This window comes from Malus domestica, chromosome 12 (genome assembly GCF_042453785.1).
Source record: "Malus domestica chromosome 12, GDT2T_hap1".
Taxonomy (NCBI): domain Eukaryota; kingdom Viridiplantae; phylum Streptophyta; class Magnoliopsida; order Rosales; family Rosaceae; genus Malus; species Malus domestica.
The window spans coordinates 18,283,686-18,300,377 of NC_091672.1; the positions used below are offsets into that span (position 1 = coordinate 18,283,686).

Here is a 16,692-nt window from a genome sequence, read left to right on the forward strand (position 1 = left end):
TTAAATCAATTAAATTCATCATGCAATGCATTTCCTTCCAATTTTTTGTGATAAACTAATAGATAATTGACTAAATAAACATCCTGCAAAGTTTCAATAAAAATTTCCAAGTTTTTCTTACAATTTCCGTGGTTTCCATGTAATTTTTATCGATATCGATATTATCCCGATATTTTCATCGATATTTCCGTGTTTTCGGACTACCGATATTTCCGATATTACCGATATTTTCTTCCTTGCCTCCCGCACCTTACGCTCACCTTGGATCCAAGGTAGGTGCACAGTCCTGTCATACAGATCACTATAGGTGGTTCCGACTTGTAGGTGACCCACGATTATTCAATTAGTCTTCACGTGATCGTAGCACTTGAGCGTATTTATTTACACCCAGTCCTATCATACAGACCACTTTAAGTGGTTCTGACTCGTGTGCAGGTATACTTATTGAGCTATGGATAAGTCGTACATGTCATTAGAGGTGACTCCGAATTATGAACTAGCATATGTGATGAAATATGTTGATATGTTATGAGCTAGCATATGTGATGAGATATGTTATGAGCTAGCATATGTGATGAAATATGTTATGAGCTAGCATATGTGATGAAATATGTGATGAGCTAGCATATGTGATGAAATATGTGATGAGTTAGCAAATGTGATGAAATATGTTATGAGCTAGCATATTTGATGAAATATGTTATGAGCTAGCATATGTGATGAAATATGTGATGAGCTAGCATATGTGATGAGATATGTGATGAGCTAGTAAATGTGATGATATATGTTATGAACTAGCAAATGTGATAAAATATGTTATGAGCTAGCATATGTGATGAAATATGTGATGAGCTAGCAAATGTGATGAAATATGTTATGAGCTAGCATATGTGATGAAATATGTGATGAGCTAGTATATGTGATGAAATCACATATGTTATGATCTAGCATATGTGATGAAATATGTTATGAGCTAGCATATGTGATGAGATATGTGATGAGCTATGGAAAAGTCGTACGTGTCACTATAGGTGACTCCAACTTATATGCTAGCGTTGATTGACGAGATATGGATAAGTCGTACATGTCACGTGCGGTGACTCCGACTAGTATGATTGATAAGCTATTAATTCAGCCGTACAGGTCACGTGAGGTGACTCCGGCTGGCATACCATTTCATATTGATTTATTTCACATGGATTACTTATTCTTGTTGAGATATTTGACACGGCATAACCGTGAGACTGTTATTTTGGTTATGGTTTTGAGTTATGGTCACACCTGTTATTTTCTGGGAAATTATATAGGTGTTACGGCAAGGGGCTACTGCCTTTGGTAATTGAAATTGGTTTGAAAAGTTTTGTTTCACTCACTCACATTTTCTATTTTTGCACCCCTCCAGGATCTAGCAGCAGAGTTCTGTATCGATGAGGATTCGTGGCACTTTTTAGTATAGATGTCTTCTTATGATGGTATAACCATGATCTTACTTTACTGTACTATACCTATGCTCTGTATCACGCGTGAAATGGGTTCATTTCTGCTCACGGTGCACTCTGGTATTTAGGCACTCTTAGGTTCAAATTTATTCATATTTTTCCACATCATCACTCTATGGCTTCGTTACTTTTCAGATGTCACCCATCACAGCTCGATTCGAAGTCCTTATGGACATTTCGGGTCCGGGTGTGTCATCATAATCCACACAAAAGTTAAATCAAATAACTTGGAGACTATTTTTAATGTTTCAACCATGCAAATGTAATTACAAGACGAATTCCAAATCTTCAACTAAAAGAAATGTAAAAGTTCATTATCCATATGAAAAATCAACAATTAGCTTCCAAGTATTATCATTCCAAACTTATACTTAACTTATATAATATGAAGTGAGATGAGTAATATATGTATTAGCAAGTTCGAACACAAAATTGGGTTGAGTTTGCATTGACATGGGCGGCAAGGCATCAACTCAACCCAACCTAATAAATGATCGGGTTGAGGTTAAGTTGGATCTTAGCGCGTTTTTTCTTCATTCTAACCGTCTCGATCGCTTTTGAAATCGAATTGGATGTAGATAGATTGGGTATGATATAGGAAAAAATTAATAGGCATAAAGGAATAGGCGTGTAATGGACCCCGTAATCAAAGTTACTTTCTCATTCTTTTTAGGCATTTTAGATTACGGTTCACATACGCAAAAGAGTCAAGATTAAGACACTAATGAGATAAGATTAACAAAAAAAAAAAAAAAAAAAAAAAGAGGGAGAAACGAAAAGAAAAATGAAAGAGAAACGTAAATCGTAAATGCTCAGAGAAAGACCGTGCACTACGCGTTTGGTGACCTCAAAGACTGGCACCTGTTCGGAAGTGGGAAGGAAGCTTTTGCAAGTTTAAAACTAGTTTGGATAAACAGCATCCTACCATTCTCTATAAATAAATATTAAATTCTGTTAAAAAAATAAAATAAAATTACGACCGCGTTTAGAGTAATCTTATATCATTTTCAAAGAAGAAAGGAGGATTCTCTCCACTCCTAATTTCTCTCTCATTCCATCTCCTTTTATTTAAACGGTTATGATTAATCCACGTCAATATCGGTATTGATTTTTTTTTATAGATAAAGTGAGTAATAGAAAACTGTGAAAGGAGGAGAATGAAGGAGATGAGAATAGAAGGAGAGAGAATCTTACTCCCCAAAGGTGATGTCAAATTTCAAATACTAAATTTAAATTTGAAGGCTTATGAGGCATATTGATCTTTTTGTAAATTTTGTTCACCACTTGATATGTCAAATTTAAACTATGATTATTTTTATTCTTTACTTTTCATAATTGTAGTTAGTATTTTTAAAACAAAAGATAATAATAAAAATTATAAAAATATTTAATACCCACTAAAAATAAATTTGAAGTTGGTGTCAAATTTGATAGCAACTCCCTCTCCTGTCATTCCATGTCATGCCAAATAGGAATTGACATCTCGATTGGAAACCACTAGTGCTGCCTTCCTTTTTTTTACCGTTATTGCTTATGTGGACTTTTTAACATCTCTTTGGATATACTCTTAGAATATTTTCAAATGAGATGTCAAATTCAAAACATTAAATTTAAATTTGATGGCTGACTTGGCAATTTGAAATATAGTCAATATTTTTCCTTCCACCTGATATGCAAAAAATTATTGCTTCATTTATGTCTTTTAAAACAAAAATAATAAAAGTGGAGTTGTTATTGGTTTAAAAACTATAAAATAATATTTAAATATGCTAGTATTTAAGGTAACGCAAGTGGAACGCCTTTAGAAATAGCAAAAACCATATTTGAAGGCAGCTTCAATTTTGTTATCTCTTTGTCTATGTCAGCTTAGCATTCTTTTCCATGTCAATTTTAATATTTCGGTTTGAGTAAATGATAAGTTTTGACATATCTTTGGAGATACTCTTAGAATATTTTCAAATGAGATGTCATATTCAAAACATTAAATTTAAATTTGATGGCTGACTTGGCAATTTAACATATTGTCAATAGTTTTCCTTCCACCCGATCTGCAAAATTTTTTTGCTTCATTTATGTCTTTTAAAACAAAAATAGTAAAAGTTGAGTTGTTATTGGTTTAAAAATTATAAAATAATATTTAAATATGTTAGTATTTAAGGTAACGCAAGTGGAATGCCTTTGGAAATAGCAAAAACCATATTTGAAGGCAGCTTCAATTTTGTTATCTCTTTGTCCATGTTAGCTTAGCATTCTTTTCCATGTCAATTTTAACATTTTGGTTTGAGTAAATGGTATGTCATTTGTTATTAATTTATGTCTTTATGTCAGATGATCTAACATTTTACTTATCATTATTTTATTATTATTAAAAGTGATTAATAATAACGTAAATAGAGGTTACGTCGGTATCCGGTAAATTTGTGGGCAGTCCAGACAATTTCTCCTCCTCTTATTTCTGCAAACAACGCACCCAACCGCATTATTCATCTTTTTCTCCTTCCTGCCTCAATAGCACCTCTCTCTCTCTCTCTCTCTCTCTCTCTCTCTCTCTCTCTCTCTAAAAGTTTGTTCCTTTTGCAGAACCAGCCCTTCATCGACTTCAAAGGTATGACTTTTCCTTCATTTTCTTAAGCTCTTTCGGTTTCCCGAGCTTGATCGTCGTTTTATTGTTTCTGCACGATTTTCTATAATTTTTTTCACTTTTTTATTTTTTATAAAATTTTTGAGGTCCGATCATCGTTTTCTCGATCAATTCCCGTTCTACGTTTCTGATCATCCTGTTTGATACTCTTTGTTGTTGTTGTCGTGCTGTTTCCGGCCTCTTATCGATGAGGTTTGCTTGTTTGATGGTGCTGCTTTATAAAATTATATATATATATATATATATATATATATGTATGTATGTATGTATGTATGTATCTGTCTTTCCTCTATTTAGGAATTTGTGATTTTTGGGTTAGTTTTAGTTTGTGTTAATGTGGATGCTGTATTGTGTAAAATGGAGCTGTGAATTGTGGTTGTTTGGTTTAATTCTGTTGTATAATTGTTGTAGCATGTATATAATGAACCCGGGCGGGTGGATGATACGATGATCATTATATTAGTGGTGGTGATTGCGATCATAAATCACTTCTCCCCGGTAATTAGTTATTCAGGGGAAGTGATTTTTATCTATAACTAACATCAGGGTCTCACCTACTGTTTCATAGAGATTTACCTCCCCTGGGGTTTAGTTTCAACCGAGGTTTGCTTGGTGGATTTGAGGGTTTTTAGATAATAAATTGTCACTCTGAATTACCTTTAGCATCGGCTAGGTTTAGACCGTTCTTATTATGCAGGTTTTGGTGTGCTGGTGGTGTATTATTATTGAATGCTTGTATTGAGTTCGACTCGAGAAGAACATTAGTACCTGAGTTCTGAAGGTGATATGACTGCACCTGCAGGTGAGAGTTTCTTAGAGTCATATCTTTCTAAGGTTTACAGTTCAGTAAAGTGGTCATGTTTCTTCTTACTTCTCATGTCATGCCTTACTATAGCTCTCTAAATAAATATTCGCATTTGACGTCTTACGTTAGTTGGCAATTTGGGGGGTTGGGGTGGGGGGGTGGGGGGTTGTTTTGGTGTGTAGTTCCTTTCATGCTCTGAATTATGAATGGTGTTGCAGGGAATTTTTGATCAATTGGTCTTCTATAAAAAGCATCTCAATTGAAGCCTCGTCTTTTCTTCAGGATTTATTGGCACGATCTGCTGCCATTTTATGAGAGCCTAAGTCAGTTGTAGTATTGTGAGAGCACAGTATATACTAACTGCTAAAGACTCCATTTTTACTTTCTCAGATAGTAAGAAACTGGAATTCTCTTTAACTGGGTCTAACCACCTGAGCTAGTGGAGGCCAGACTTGAGATAGAAAAAAAATGTAGCCTTGACAGTGATAGTGTCATGGTTGTTAGATTGATAATTCTTGGCCCTTTGTTTAGTGATGGGAAATGTCAGACTGAGGTGACGGAGAGGTTGGCTATAATATAATGCCATGGGAAAATTCAATTGACTTTGTAAAGTTCCTTTGGTCAATTCATTCTTCTCATTTTTCCTAGTATTTGGAGTTACCTTTGTGATGTTGCTGTACGTTGGTGCCAAATAGAGCAGTGAGCTGATGGATATACTGGATATACTGATGATTGTGTGCTTAGGAGGTGTCAATGAATGGAGAGAATGCTGACCAGCTTTTGATACATTGATACATGCCATCTCTGGAGAATCTTGAGCTCAGGTGACTGGACTGAACCATGCAGTTTGGTTTGCATATTGAACTTTTGGATCTAGTGCCACTTATCATTACCCTTGTGGTGGATGATTTGCCCGTGAGTAATGGGCAATCATCACTGAGAACTCTGAGGAGCTGATGTTTGTATCACTGATACACAGACACACAGACCTTGGTGTAGGCTAACAGGGTGGAGGGAGTAGTTGGGGTGTTTCGACTTTTCTTATACTTGTCTTACCTGGATGGGAGGCAGTGGGCTGCTAGCTCATAATTGGTGGTTTGGGTTTCTTCAGATTGGCGTAGGTTATGCACCCTCGACTCTTGTACAGCTTCTTTGCTGTGCTTCCACGCAAAGAAGAGTTTCCAGATTTGAGATTATGAGAATATCTTGGCTGCTTCTTACGACATCATCTTGCCGACGAGCCTCTCTGCAGAGAGAGTATTACAAATACTAATGTCGTGCTTCTTTCTTCTGAGATCTCCAATCCTACAGTTTAGGGTGCAAGTATACCTCTATGTGTACTCTATAGCTTCAATTGTAAACTGTCTCAAGATGTGTATGATATGAAGACAACACCCTTAAGTCTTCAGACGAAGATTCTCTTCATATTGGGCAATGGATTTTATTAGTGTAGAAACTTGTTGTAGACAGAGAAGGCTCCAGGTTTAAGAAATACATACATTTTATGGTTATACTAACCTGATCTTACTGTCTCCAAAGACGCTTCCATTTATTTTACTTTTTTCATCTCTACTTATTTTGTAACATATGAATTGTACCTTTCATTTATAAATATTTACAGCTTTTATCTGGAACAGTTCCTACCTTTAACCTTGATGAGAGCATCTTTTTAAATATCTTTAGGGCTGAAAGTATTAAGAACTGTGCCTTTTTTTTTTCAGAATTTGGAGGCGAGGGGGACATCTGGTAGTGGGTTTTCTGGTCTTAGTTTGTCTATTTTAAAATTCTACTATTGATATTTGAATGGCAAGAAGTAGTTTAAGTCAATATTAGTGTGATATTGAGATTGTTACATCTTTACACCCTCTAGGTGATTTCTAATCCTGTGATTCAAAGTCCAAACACAGGTAATATCTTCAAGGAAGGTCCTGTTTCCATCTTTCCGCATCTCACTTTCAGCTAATTGTTTCTTTACACTTTCCATTCTTATTTATTATCCCTCAGAAAAAATGGCTCTCCCCATTATCAATGAAATGCTGTCTTATTGGAGATGAATGCGAGAGGGAGTTGGTTGACAATGACATAGGGTGCTAGTGGGTGTGCAACTAGGATTTGAAGGATCTTTTCCCAGCACAATTGTTTTAAACAGAACAAATCTTGACTTTTAATTCAGTATTGGCCTTGAATGGACCAGAGATTGGTGGGTCAAAGTGTGAAAGCATATTTATAGGCGGGACGCTATTGGTCGAGCTATTTGGTGATGTTGTGGCATATACTTCATACTTAGTCAAACTATTTTGAAAATTTTCAATTGGCATGTGAGGCCAGAACTTGTTTCAATAAACTGCACTTTTCTTTGCCCATCTCTGGAAGTTAAATTTATCTTGCATTTGCCTATGTGTTGGTTGCCTTTTTCGTTTGTTTTGATGACCAGTTTTAATTTCTTTGAAACTGTCTGGCTTTGGTTTGAATGTTCTTTTCTTTAAATTATTTTCTACGAGAATGCTGACTTCTTTCTCCCATCTACACTCTGAGTGTTTAGAAAGGTTTTAATTATTACAAGCAATACTTCTGTAATGGGTTACTTATCAAGAGTTTATGGTTAATACTTCTAACTTCTTACTATAGTGGCCTGGATGTGGGCCTCCATGTGTTTTAAATGGAAAATGCTGAAAGAAGAGAAATGCATGCATGATTAACCTTCGAAATATCTAATAATGGTGACATTTAGAGATTTTTCTGGATACAGCCTGATTTGGGGTAAAGGCGGGCAGAAATTAATACTAAAAAGGTCGTACCCAGTGCACAAGGCTCCCGCTTTACGCAGGGTCTGGGAGAGGTAAATGTCGGCTAGCCTTACCCCCATTTATGGAGAGGCTGCTCCCAAGTCTCGAACCCGAGACCTACCGCTCATGGGCGCGGGCAGAAATTAATACTAATATCAAATAAATGATTTTGTATGGGTGGCATTTATTTAGAGGTATCTATATTTGAAACCAAAGTTTTGATGCAACGCACTTAGGTTGGTGTTGAAATCTTGGTGTTATATTGTTGCCCCTCTTACTGCTCAGTGCTCGTACAACTTAAATATTTTTATTCAGCTTCATTGGTATTTTGTGATTTTCTTGTAATCGTACAGGTCTTATCATCTTTGGTCAATGGTTTTGATCTTTTAGTCTTTTATCTGTTTCTTCTATCTTCTAACTTCAAACATTTTGGTTACACACTACTTACACACAAAATATGTAATATTCCATTATTTGTGAATACCAGCTTACATTCACACAAGCAATTACAAGTTTGGGGGAAGTTGTTATGAGAATAACAAAAGAAAGTAAAAAAATTTTTTGCCTTTGTTTTGGAATTAAGTATGTATGCAGCTTGGGGTAACCTGCAGCACCGCTGTCTTTCCTTTCTGATGTTTGTCCAATATGAGTCCTTGATGTGTATTGTGACTCTCACAGTCTGATTACTAACGAAGTTACTTTTCTACGTTTTGAGGAGCCTTTCCCGTTTTGTGCAGGTTGTGGTATTATTTAGTAGATTCTGTTTCTAGCTCGTAACTTGTTCGTGGCTATAAGCTGACGAAAGTTATGGGGCATAGACATCAGTTCACCACATCTCATGTTTTTGAGAGTGAAAATGAGCAGAATTGGAATCATATAAACACAGAACAACCTTTTGGGCATTTGGGTACTGTCTTTATTTTCCTTTAGTATACTTATCTTTTCCTTTTTGTCTTGCCTATAATTTGCAAACTCTCTTATGTCATTTGAGGTTTGAGTGTATAAACCTTGAATTTCTGATCTGTGGAATATCTTTTGTATTCATGATGAACTATACCTGATTTCGGACCTAATACTGCAGGCTGGGAGGGCTCTGGGGAGAACAGTTCTTTCTTTTATCCTGTAGAAAACATGTGTATAGATGGAATGCCTTTTGCTTCAAATTGGAACCCGGCTCCGAGGTCATATGGGTACTCTTCCATGAACCACAATGTTGATGTACCGCATTTTCAACCTGATGCTTCAGGTCCATCTCATGACCCTTTTCAGCATCCAGTAAGTGCTGGTACCTTTGGCATGGCCAGTGGGAACTATGCTCACCATGCACCTTCTTCTAGTTATGACCAGTGTCCATTCCTTGGTGTTGAGGGTGGTTTTGTTGATCTCACAATGAGCAACGGAAGGGGTCCTCATAAGAGAAAAAGCCCAGGGATCCCTTCTGTATCTGAGAGAGGAAGCACCAGCAGACACTATAGTGCTGGAAGTAGTTCCTCTGAGCTCCCTAGGTCTGCAGAATTACAGCATGAGAAAGTAAACATGGATACCTCACACATGCCTTGGGATCACATCTCTATGATCCCTAGCTATAGAGGGAATGGACTCTCAATTAGGGGTGACGGATCCATGAGAAATGTGAGAAGCCGGTCTGAACATGATTTGGAGTCCAATCTAGCTAGGACACATTTATCGAGCAATCCTTTGCATACTTCTTATCCTACAAGTCTCCCTATTGACCATTCTAGTACGATCGATCTCTCTGGTCAGGGTTCTACTCGTTTGACCAATGAGTGGAACCATATTAGTGTGGCTCCTCATGGAAGGGTTATGGCTCCAGGTTAGTTTTTGGTTCATCTGTTTCTTGTATACAGGGTCACGTTATTTTTTACTCATTGATTTCTTTTAAACTGCAGATACAAGTGGTTTTGGTCATGATCCCAACCACTTCCTTTTGGGAAGTAGTGGTAATGCTTCTGTGGATAATGGGTTATACCATCATGATTTCATGTCGAGCAGAAGTACTGCTGTTCCTCAAAGTTATCCTGGTGCCTTAGCCCAAACTGTAAGGGGTGTTCGCAGTACCTATTCTCAAAGATCTCCCCCAGCCTTCAGGGCTTCTTCAAGCAACTTGCGATTGGGACATGCATCACATTCAGATGAAGGATTGCAGCCGATGCCAGAAAATTACCCAAGACATCCTAGGCCAGTGGCCTCTGTTGGGTGGCGTCATAATGACAGGAGTGGTAGGTTGAGGATGTCTAATAATAGATACCGAGTCCCTGAAGAGTCTGCTCTCCAGGACCGGTTTTCGTCTGAGGTATGTAGTTCAACTGATGCATCTTAACATATTTTGCTATATTCAAGAAGTGTGCAGCTCCCTTGTAATAGTTACAAAACACTTGTTTCTTTTCCCTATCAGTGCATACAAACTGTTGTGTACTTCCGAATCTAACTGTTCGAGCTAGTTCCGAGCACGTAAAATCTGAAAATGCTAGCCTATAATTGTTGGGCATTCTGTTTTAATTCAAGCTCATATTTAGTCAGGTTCATACATCTGTAAGGACTGATGGTATTAACATTGTTGAAAGCGATCCATGTGACTCTGGAATATATGCTCTTATGACACTTATTTTATTGTTAATTAAAGCTTTGAATTTTGATAAATCTAAAAAAAAAACTTATGTACAGCGTAAACCTTGTTCGGTACTGAAAACAGGTGAGCCAATTGTTGTTCATTTACCACTGCAGGGATTTATGGCTGTGGATCGCCCAGCTTTTCCTGGGTCGAGGAATATGCTTGATCATCATAGAGACATGAGGCTGGACATAGACAACATGAGTTATGAGGTAACGTCAATATTCCTGTCTATTATATTTCTTGAACTGTCTGAACAAAAAGGAACTCCTAGCACTAGGCGAAAGAATAGGAAATGCCTTTATTTTTCTCTTCCTCTGACTTTCATGTATTCTGAATTTCTCGAAATGTCCGAACAAATAGGAACTCCTCGCACTAAGCGAAAGGATTGGGAATGTCAGCACAGGCTTGTCTGAAGATTTGATACCGAAGTGTTTAACAGAAACAATATATTGTTCATCAGATCAAATCCAGGATGAAGGTTCATGTGCAATTTGCCTGGTAAGAGTCTTCCACTTGAAACCGGAAATTATAAGATTGCCGTTTCCATTAGTGTGGTTTTAATTTTATCTTAGCGCTTTTTAGACCAATTGGACTGTAAATTGCTTAACTGCTGGAAATCTAACTTGTATATAACCCGATTGACAGGAAGAGTACAATGACAGGGATGATGTTGGTGCATTGAAAAGTTGCGGTCACGATTACCATGTGAGCTGCATCAAGAAGTGGTTGTCAATGAAAAATTCTTGTCCAATCTGCAAAGGTTGTGCTCTTCCTGATAATATGAAGGAGAAATAATTTAATCACGTCGTTAGCGCTTCATTATATTACCATTCTTGTATATATATTTAGAGATAATCCCGAAAACGGAAGAAACAATACTTGTTTCGTATTATGTAAAGGGAGTGTTAGCCAATTTAAATTAATTTGTTTCAGGCTTCCATTTAAATGTTGTGAAGCCTTTTTGCAATTGTTGTTGTTCCGTATATGGCTCTAGTATATAGTTTTTTTTTCTTCTAATTTTATGATTCCTTTTCAAAACTGAGAAGCTAGTTTATGATGGAAAGGGGAAAACCTTGAAAACAAATTATTTTTTCGGTTTTTAATTTTTTGGGGAGGGGAGGCAGATTCTCTGCCCTTCTACTTTTCGTGCCCTTTCATGCTCTTTTGTTTGTGTGATAATCGTTAAATCACGTTAACATTTTATATTACTAATCTTTTTTATCTTATTATCTTTATAAAAAAATTATAAAATATTAATGTGATTTAACCGTAACTACACAAAATAAGAGGGTACGGAAGGTAGGAGGGCAGACAATCTACCTCCTCACGCGCACCCTTTTGACCATTCAAAAGGCCCCTGCACATTTCTGTTCATTGATTTCTCTTTTTTGGGTTTTTTCAACGAATGATATTATTTACATTAAGAGGATAAATAGTGTTTAGCCTCACAATTGACTAGTAATAATGTTGTTCAAATTTCTCCTTGGCGAAAATCGAACTTAAGATTTCTTTCTTGCCAATAAAGAGAAATACCACTAAATCATAGTAGTAGCTCACCTCCTTCTACTTGTATACAACTTTTTAAATTACTTTTCAAGTTAGTTTCAAGTACTTATTTGGTATTACTATTTATAAAAACTAAAGTCAAAATTAACATATGAATTTGGGAATGAGGATGGCACGCCCGAACTTGATACTCTTAGTTGCCATCCCTACTCTCTCCTCTTTCTCCCTCACTCTCCTTGATATTCTTCTCCCGTCTCTTCTCCGATATTCTTTCGCCATTTTCTCTCTCTTCTCTTTGAATTTCCAAGTTCGGATAATGTTACCCATTACACTGTAGGATGAGATGTTTTTACTTTTCTAATTGTTGTATTTTGAAAACAATTTTAAATCACATACATAAACAAGTTTTTTATTCTTTTAAGAAGTATTCCTCAAAAATGTTTTGAGGAAAGATGTACCTTTTTATATAAGATACCAAACAGCTTCTTATTTTTGTCATATAATTTCACATTAAGATGTACTATTCACACATCTTTTTATTTCTCACATATTCCTTGTTAATTTTTATCCGTCGATCTTCTTCAATTTATCAAACCCGATACATGAAAATTAAAAAGGTGTGTGAAAGGCAAAAAAGTGTGTGAATATCAGATCTCTTTAGTAATCCATTAGCAGGTCATATACGATATTGACGCGTGTAATCCACATAACCTGTCAACGTAGCATTCTGCAAGTCCAAACAAATTAGGAATCCAATTACCTTCACAAGCAAGGAAAGGGGCAACAAAAATCCAAGATAGAGCAGGTCACCTTCTCCCTCATCAAATAAAGAAAACTAAAAATCAGAGGTCAACAATTGTTGGCACTTGCCCACCTAGAAACATCTGGGCCGTTCGTTTCACTGACTTTTCTGGTCCACGCGTTCCTCGTCCACTCCGGAATCCAACCTAAAAATGGGATTTGAGTCGGCTCATCCTCCCTATATAAACTCCTCACCCCCTCCACTCTTCCTCACAATTCTCTCAACAATTCTCGCCCATCGTCCCCAAATCTCTCTCAAATCCCTAATTTCTTTCGAATTACAAATCCCCAATTTCTGAAACCATGCAGATCTTCGTGAAAACCCTCACCGGCAAGACCATCACTCTCGAGGTTGAGAGTTCGGACACGATCGACAACGTCAAGGCTAAGATCCAGGACAAGGAGGGCATTCCTCCCGACCAGCAGCGGTTGATTTTCGCCGGAAAGCAGCTCGAGGACGGCCGGACCCTAGCGGATTACAATATCCAGAAGGAATCGACGCTCCATCTGGTGCTTCGGTTGAGGGGAGGCATGCAGATTTTCGTTAAAACCCTAACCGGGAAGACGATAACTTTGGAGGTCGAGAGTTCGGATACGATCGATAACGTCAAGGCCAAGATCCAGGATAAGGAGGGTATTCCTCCGGATCAGCAGAGGCTTATCTTCGCCGGCAAGCAATTGGAGGACGGCCGGACCCTGGCGGATTACAATATCCAGAAGGAATCGACTCTCCATCTTGTCCTCCGTCTCCGGGGAGGTATGCAGATCTTCGTCAAAACCCTAACCGGGAAGACGATTACTCTGGAAGTGGAGAGCTCGGACACTATTGACAACGTCAAGGCCAAGATCCAGGATAAGGAGGGAATTCCCCCGGACCAGCAGAGGCTGATCTTTGCCGGAAAGCAGTTGGAGGATGGCCGAACCCTAGCCGATTATAATATTCAGAAGGAGTCGACTCTCCACTTGGTTCTGCGATTGAGAGGAGGTATGCAGATTTTTGTCAAAACCCTAACGGGGAAGACAATAACTCTCGAGGTCGAGAGCTCTGATACCATCGATAATGTGAAGGCCAAGATCCAGGATAAGGAGGGAATCCCACCAGACCAGCAGAGATTGATTTTCGCTGGTAAGCAATTGGAGGACGGAAGGACTTTGGCGGATTACAACATCCAAAAGGAGTCTACTTTGCACTTGGTCCTGCGTCTGAGAGGTGGCATGCAAATTTTCGTGAAGACCCTTACAGGGAAGACCATAACTCTGGAGGTCGAGAGTTCCGATACTATTGACAATGTGAAGGCGAAGATTCAGGACAAGGAGGGCATTCCTCCGGATCAGCAGAGGCTCATCTTTGCCGGGAAGCAATTGGAGGATGGCCGGACCCTGGCGGATTATAACATCCAGAAGGAGTCGACTCTTCACCTTGTGCTCAGGCTTCGTGGTGGAATGCAGATATTTGTGAAGACCCTAACAGGGAAAACAATTACCCTGGAGGTTGAGAGCTCCGACACTATTGATAATGTCAAAGCTAAGATCCAGGATAAGGAAGGGATCCCACCGGACCAGCAGAGGCTGATCTTTGCTGGGAAACAGCTTGAGGATGGTCGCACCCTTGCAGATTATAACATCCAGAAAGAGTCTACCCTCCATCTTGTCCTTCGTCTCCGTGGCGGTGATTTCTGAAGAAGTTTGTTGGTTTTAGTTGTTTTGTGTTGTTATGGTGGCGAATAATGGTGGTGTGTTTTGGTTGGTGGCCAATGTGCCACTAAAGTCATGTTATGTTTTAGGGTTTGTGGGTTGTGTTCTTTTATGTTTCCTTTAGTTGTTAATTTCTCAGTTTGGTATTAATGAACAATTTCTAGTCTTGTGAACTTTATCTGATTCCCTTTCCTTTCAATAGTGTTCTTATTTTCCTTTACTTGCTTTCTTCTGATGTTGGTTGTGTTCTTGTTGGTGAACCGCCAAGTTTATGCTCCAATTTTGACTTTTAAATAGCTTATTCGCCTCTCATGCTGTAGTAACATGCTGAGGCTCATAAATCTGTGGTCCGAATGTTGGTTTGATGTGTTGTTCTAGCTTCCTAGCAACTCTTGTTTGGTGTGAAGTTTGAGTATTATAAATTCTAAAAGCTTCCCTTTCTTTTCCATCGTTTTGTAGCTGATGTATAATTGCTTCTTGTCTTTTCAAATGTTTTCTTCTTATGTGTATTATCTTCTGCTAATCTTGAACATTATTGAGCTTCTTGGTTAATAGAAGACAGCTGACTTTGCCATTCATGTTATAACACATGGTGAGAGTTTATGGACGTTAGGGGTTGGTTGTGATATAGTTTGCATTCTGGGGTAATATGTAGATCCTCAAAAAAATTAGCAATTCTATTGTCGCCTAAGATATACGCAACAGGTTACTCAAATACATAGTTTTGCTAGAAAGATGGAGAGCAATTCGATTGTTCAAATCATGGGTGGTGAATTCCATCAATAAAGGATGCTTTAGCGTGAATACATTTTCATTGCATATTTTATGGTAGGTTGTTTTGTAGTACTGTCCTCTGTATTTTATGGACTTGTTATATAGTGCTCTGCTGTGAATTGCTCATGATGGTAGGGTGTTTTCTTGATTGGCCAGTCCAGTCCAGTCAAAACTCGAGTTGGTATTAATTTAGTCCCGTAAACTTTCATGTGCTTCCCTTTGTTTTCGTTTCTTTTGTGCTTTTGGATGCAAATTTGGCTCTTTTTCATGATAATGCCTTGTTTCAATTTCTTTGTATGTGTTCCTGCCTTGAGAACTTTGAACTGGTGAAGCATGCATCAAATCTGTCTTCTACAAGGAAATATAAGCCTATTTCTCTTCTGATCGTTGGGTTATTGGCTGTCTGAATTGGTTCATCAGCATTATTGATCTTGCTTATCCTGAGAAACCAGTTGATGTTTTTGGTCGATGAGAACTAGTTGATTGAAAACAGTAGATTGCCTCTTGTGCTATAACACAAGCGGAGAGACTTATGACATAGTTTGCGCTTCCGGAGCTCAGGTTTAGTGAATTCAAACAATGAGGAATGTTTTGATTTGTACACAGTACTCTGCTAATTGTGTTATAGCACCTGTTGTGTGTATTGACGTGATATATTGGACTTTGTAACTCCTAAGATGTTTAATGCTTTCTTTTTCTGGCTACGATACGATGCTTGTATCCCTGGTTATTGTTGAATATGTGCCGTACTTTTTTGTTTCCATCCATTAACTTGGGTGCTTTAGTGTTGATTCTAGTGTTGCATGTTGCCTACCATATTTACTTTGCAATTTATCAACTCCCTTGTGATTTCCCAAATGTTAATTCTCGAACAATAACTACCTAATCTCTTCCATGACTCTCTAGGTTTGTGCCTTGCTGAGACCAAGGCATATCATTTTGATGTTGAAATGGGGAGTCTGGATCTTCGCAATTGAAATAAGACATTCTTGGTAACGTTCAAACGCTGTCATGTTTGGATTGACAGTTGCTTGGTAGATGAAGAGGGGACATGGAATACAAGATAGAGGCTGCTGCATCGGCCAGACCTGAATTGTTCTTGTGTATTGTGTGCTTCTTCGCTGTGATGTGCCATTTTCTAATTGTCTTGCCACACTGTCATTGGATATTGCGGCAGAGCTTAATTTGTTCGTATTTCTTAGTTTTAGTAGCCTTACCACTTGCCTGTGTTACCGATACATCAAGAAGAACAGTTACAAGAGCTACACAGTATTTGTACAAGTAATGAATTTTGTGAGTTCAATTGTGCAAGGCAAACAACTTCGTCCGTGTAAGTTTATCTTACATTGCCGGTCTCAAGTCCGGATAAAGGAGGAGGGGGAGGATGTCAGGTAGTCGACAGCCGGCATTCCTAGGTTACGTCGAATCCTTATAAAAATGAATCCAGAACGAAATCACGCTAAAGCTAGGGCGTTACTCGTAAGTGATGCGCTGTGTGGCCCGAGCACAGTGATAAGTGAGTAAGGGTCGTTGTATCTCCATCGGCACCT

The 16,692-nt window shown here is 38.1% G+C and overlaps 2 protein-coding genes across 4 annotated transcripts; both read left to right on the forward strand.

Moving 5' to 3' along the window:
• Positions 1 to 3,919: 3,919 nt before the first annotated feature.
• On the forward strand, positions 3,920 to 11,333 carry LOC103450065 (probable E3 ubiquitin-protein ligase ZFP1). Of its 3 annotated transcripts, none has more exons than XR_011574260.1 (8): positions 3,976 to 4,104; positions 8,469 to 8,638; positions 8,813 to 9,565; positions 9,642 to 10,045; positions 10,477 to 10,575; positions 10,727 to 10,864; positions 11,012 to 11,239; positions 11,277 to 11,333. XR_011574260.1 is itself a non-coding variant. In XM_070810114.1 (8 exons), exons 3-8 carry the CDS (start codon positions 8,539 to 8,541, stop codon positions 11,159 to 11,161), a joined length of 1,644 nt encoding a protein of 547 aa, XP_070666215.1. In that variant the 5' UTR covers positions 3,978 to 4,104; positions 4,838 to 4,942; positions 8,469 to 8,538; the 3' UTR covers positions 11,162 to 11,333. The 3 variants fall into 3 exon arrangements, 2 of the variants coding, with proteins under 2 accessions (XP_070666214.1, XP_070666215.1); XM_070810114.1 differs by adding an exon at positions 4,838 to 4,942 and having other exon boundaries at positions 3,978 to 4,104; positions 11,012 to 11,333; XM_070810113.1 differs by having other exon boundaries at positions 3,920 to 4,104; positions 11,012 to 11,333.
• Positions 11,334 to 12,739: 1,406 nt separating this feature from the next.
• LOC103413704 (polyubiquitin) lies at positions 12,740 to 14,541 on the forward strand. The gene has a single exon (XM_008352146.4). The coding sequence runs from the start codon at positions 12,977 to 12,979 to the stop codon at positions 14,351 to 14,353; it is 1,377 nt and encodes a 458-aa protein (XP_008350368.3). The 5' UTR covers positions 12,740 to 12,976; the 3' UTR covers positions 14,354 to 14,541.
• Positions 14,542 to 16,692: the final 2,151 nt, after the last annotated feature.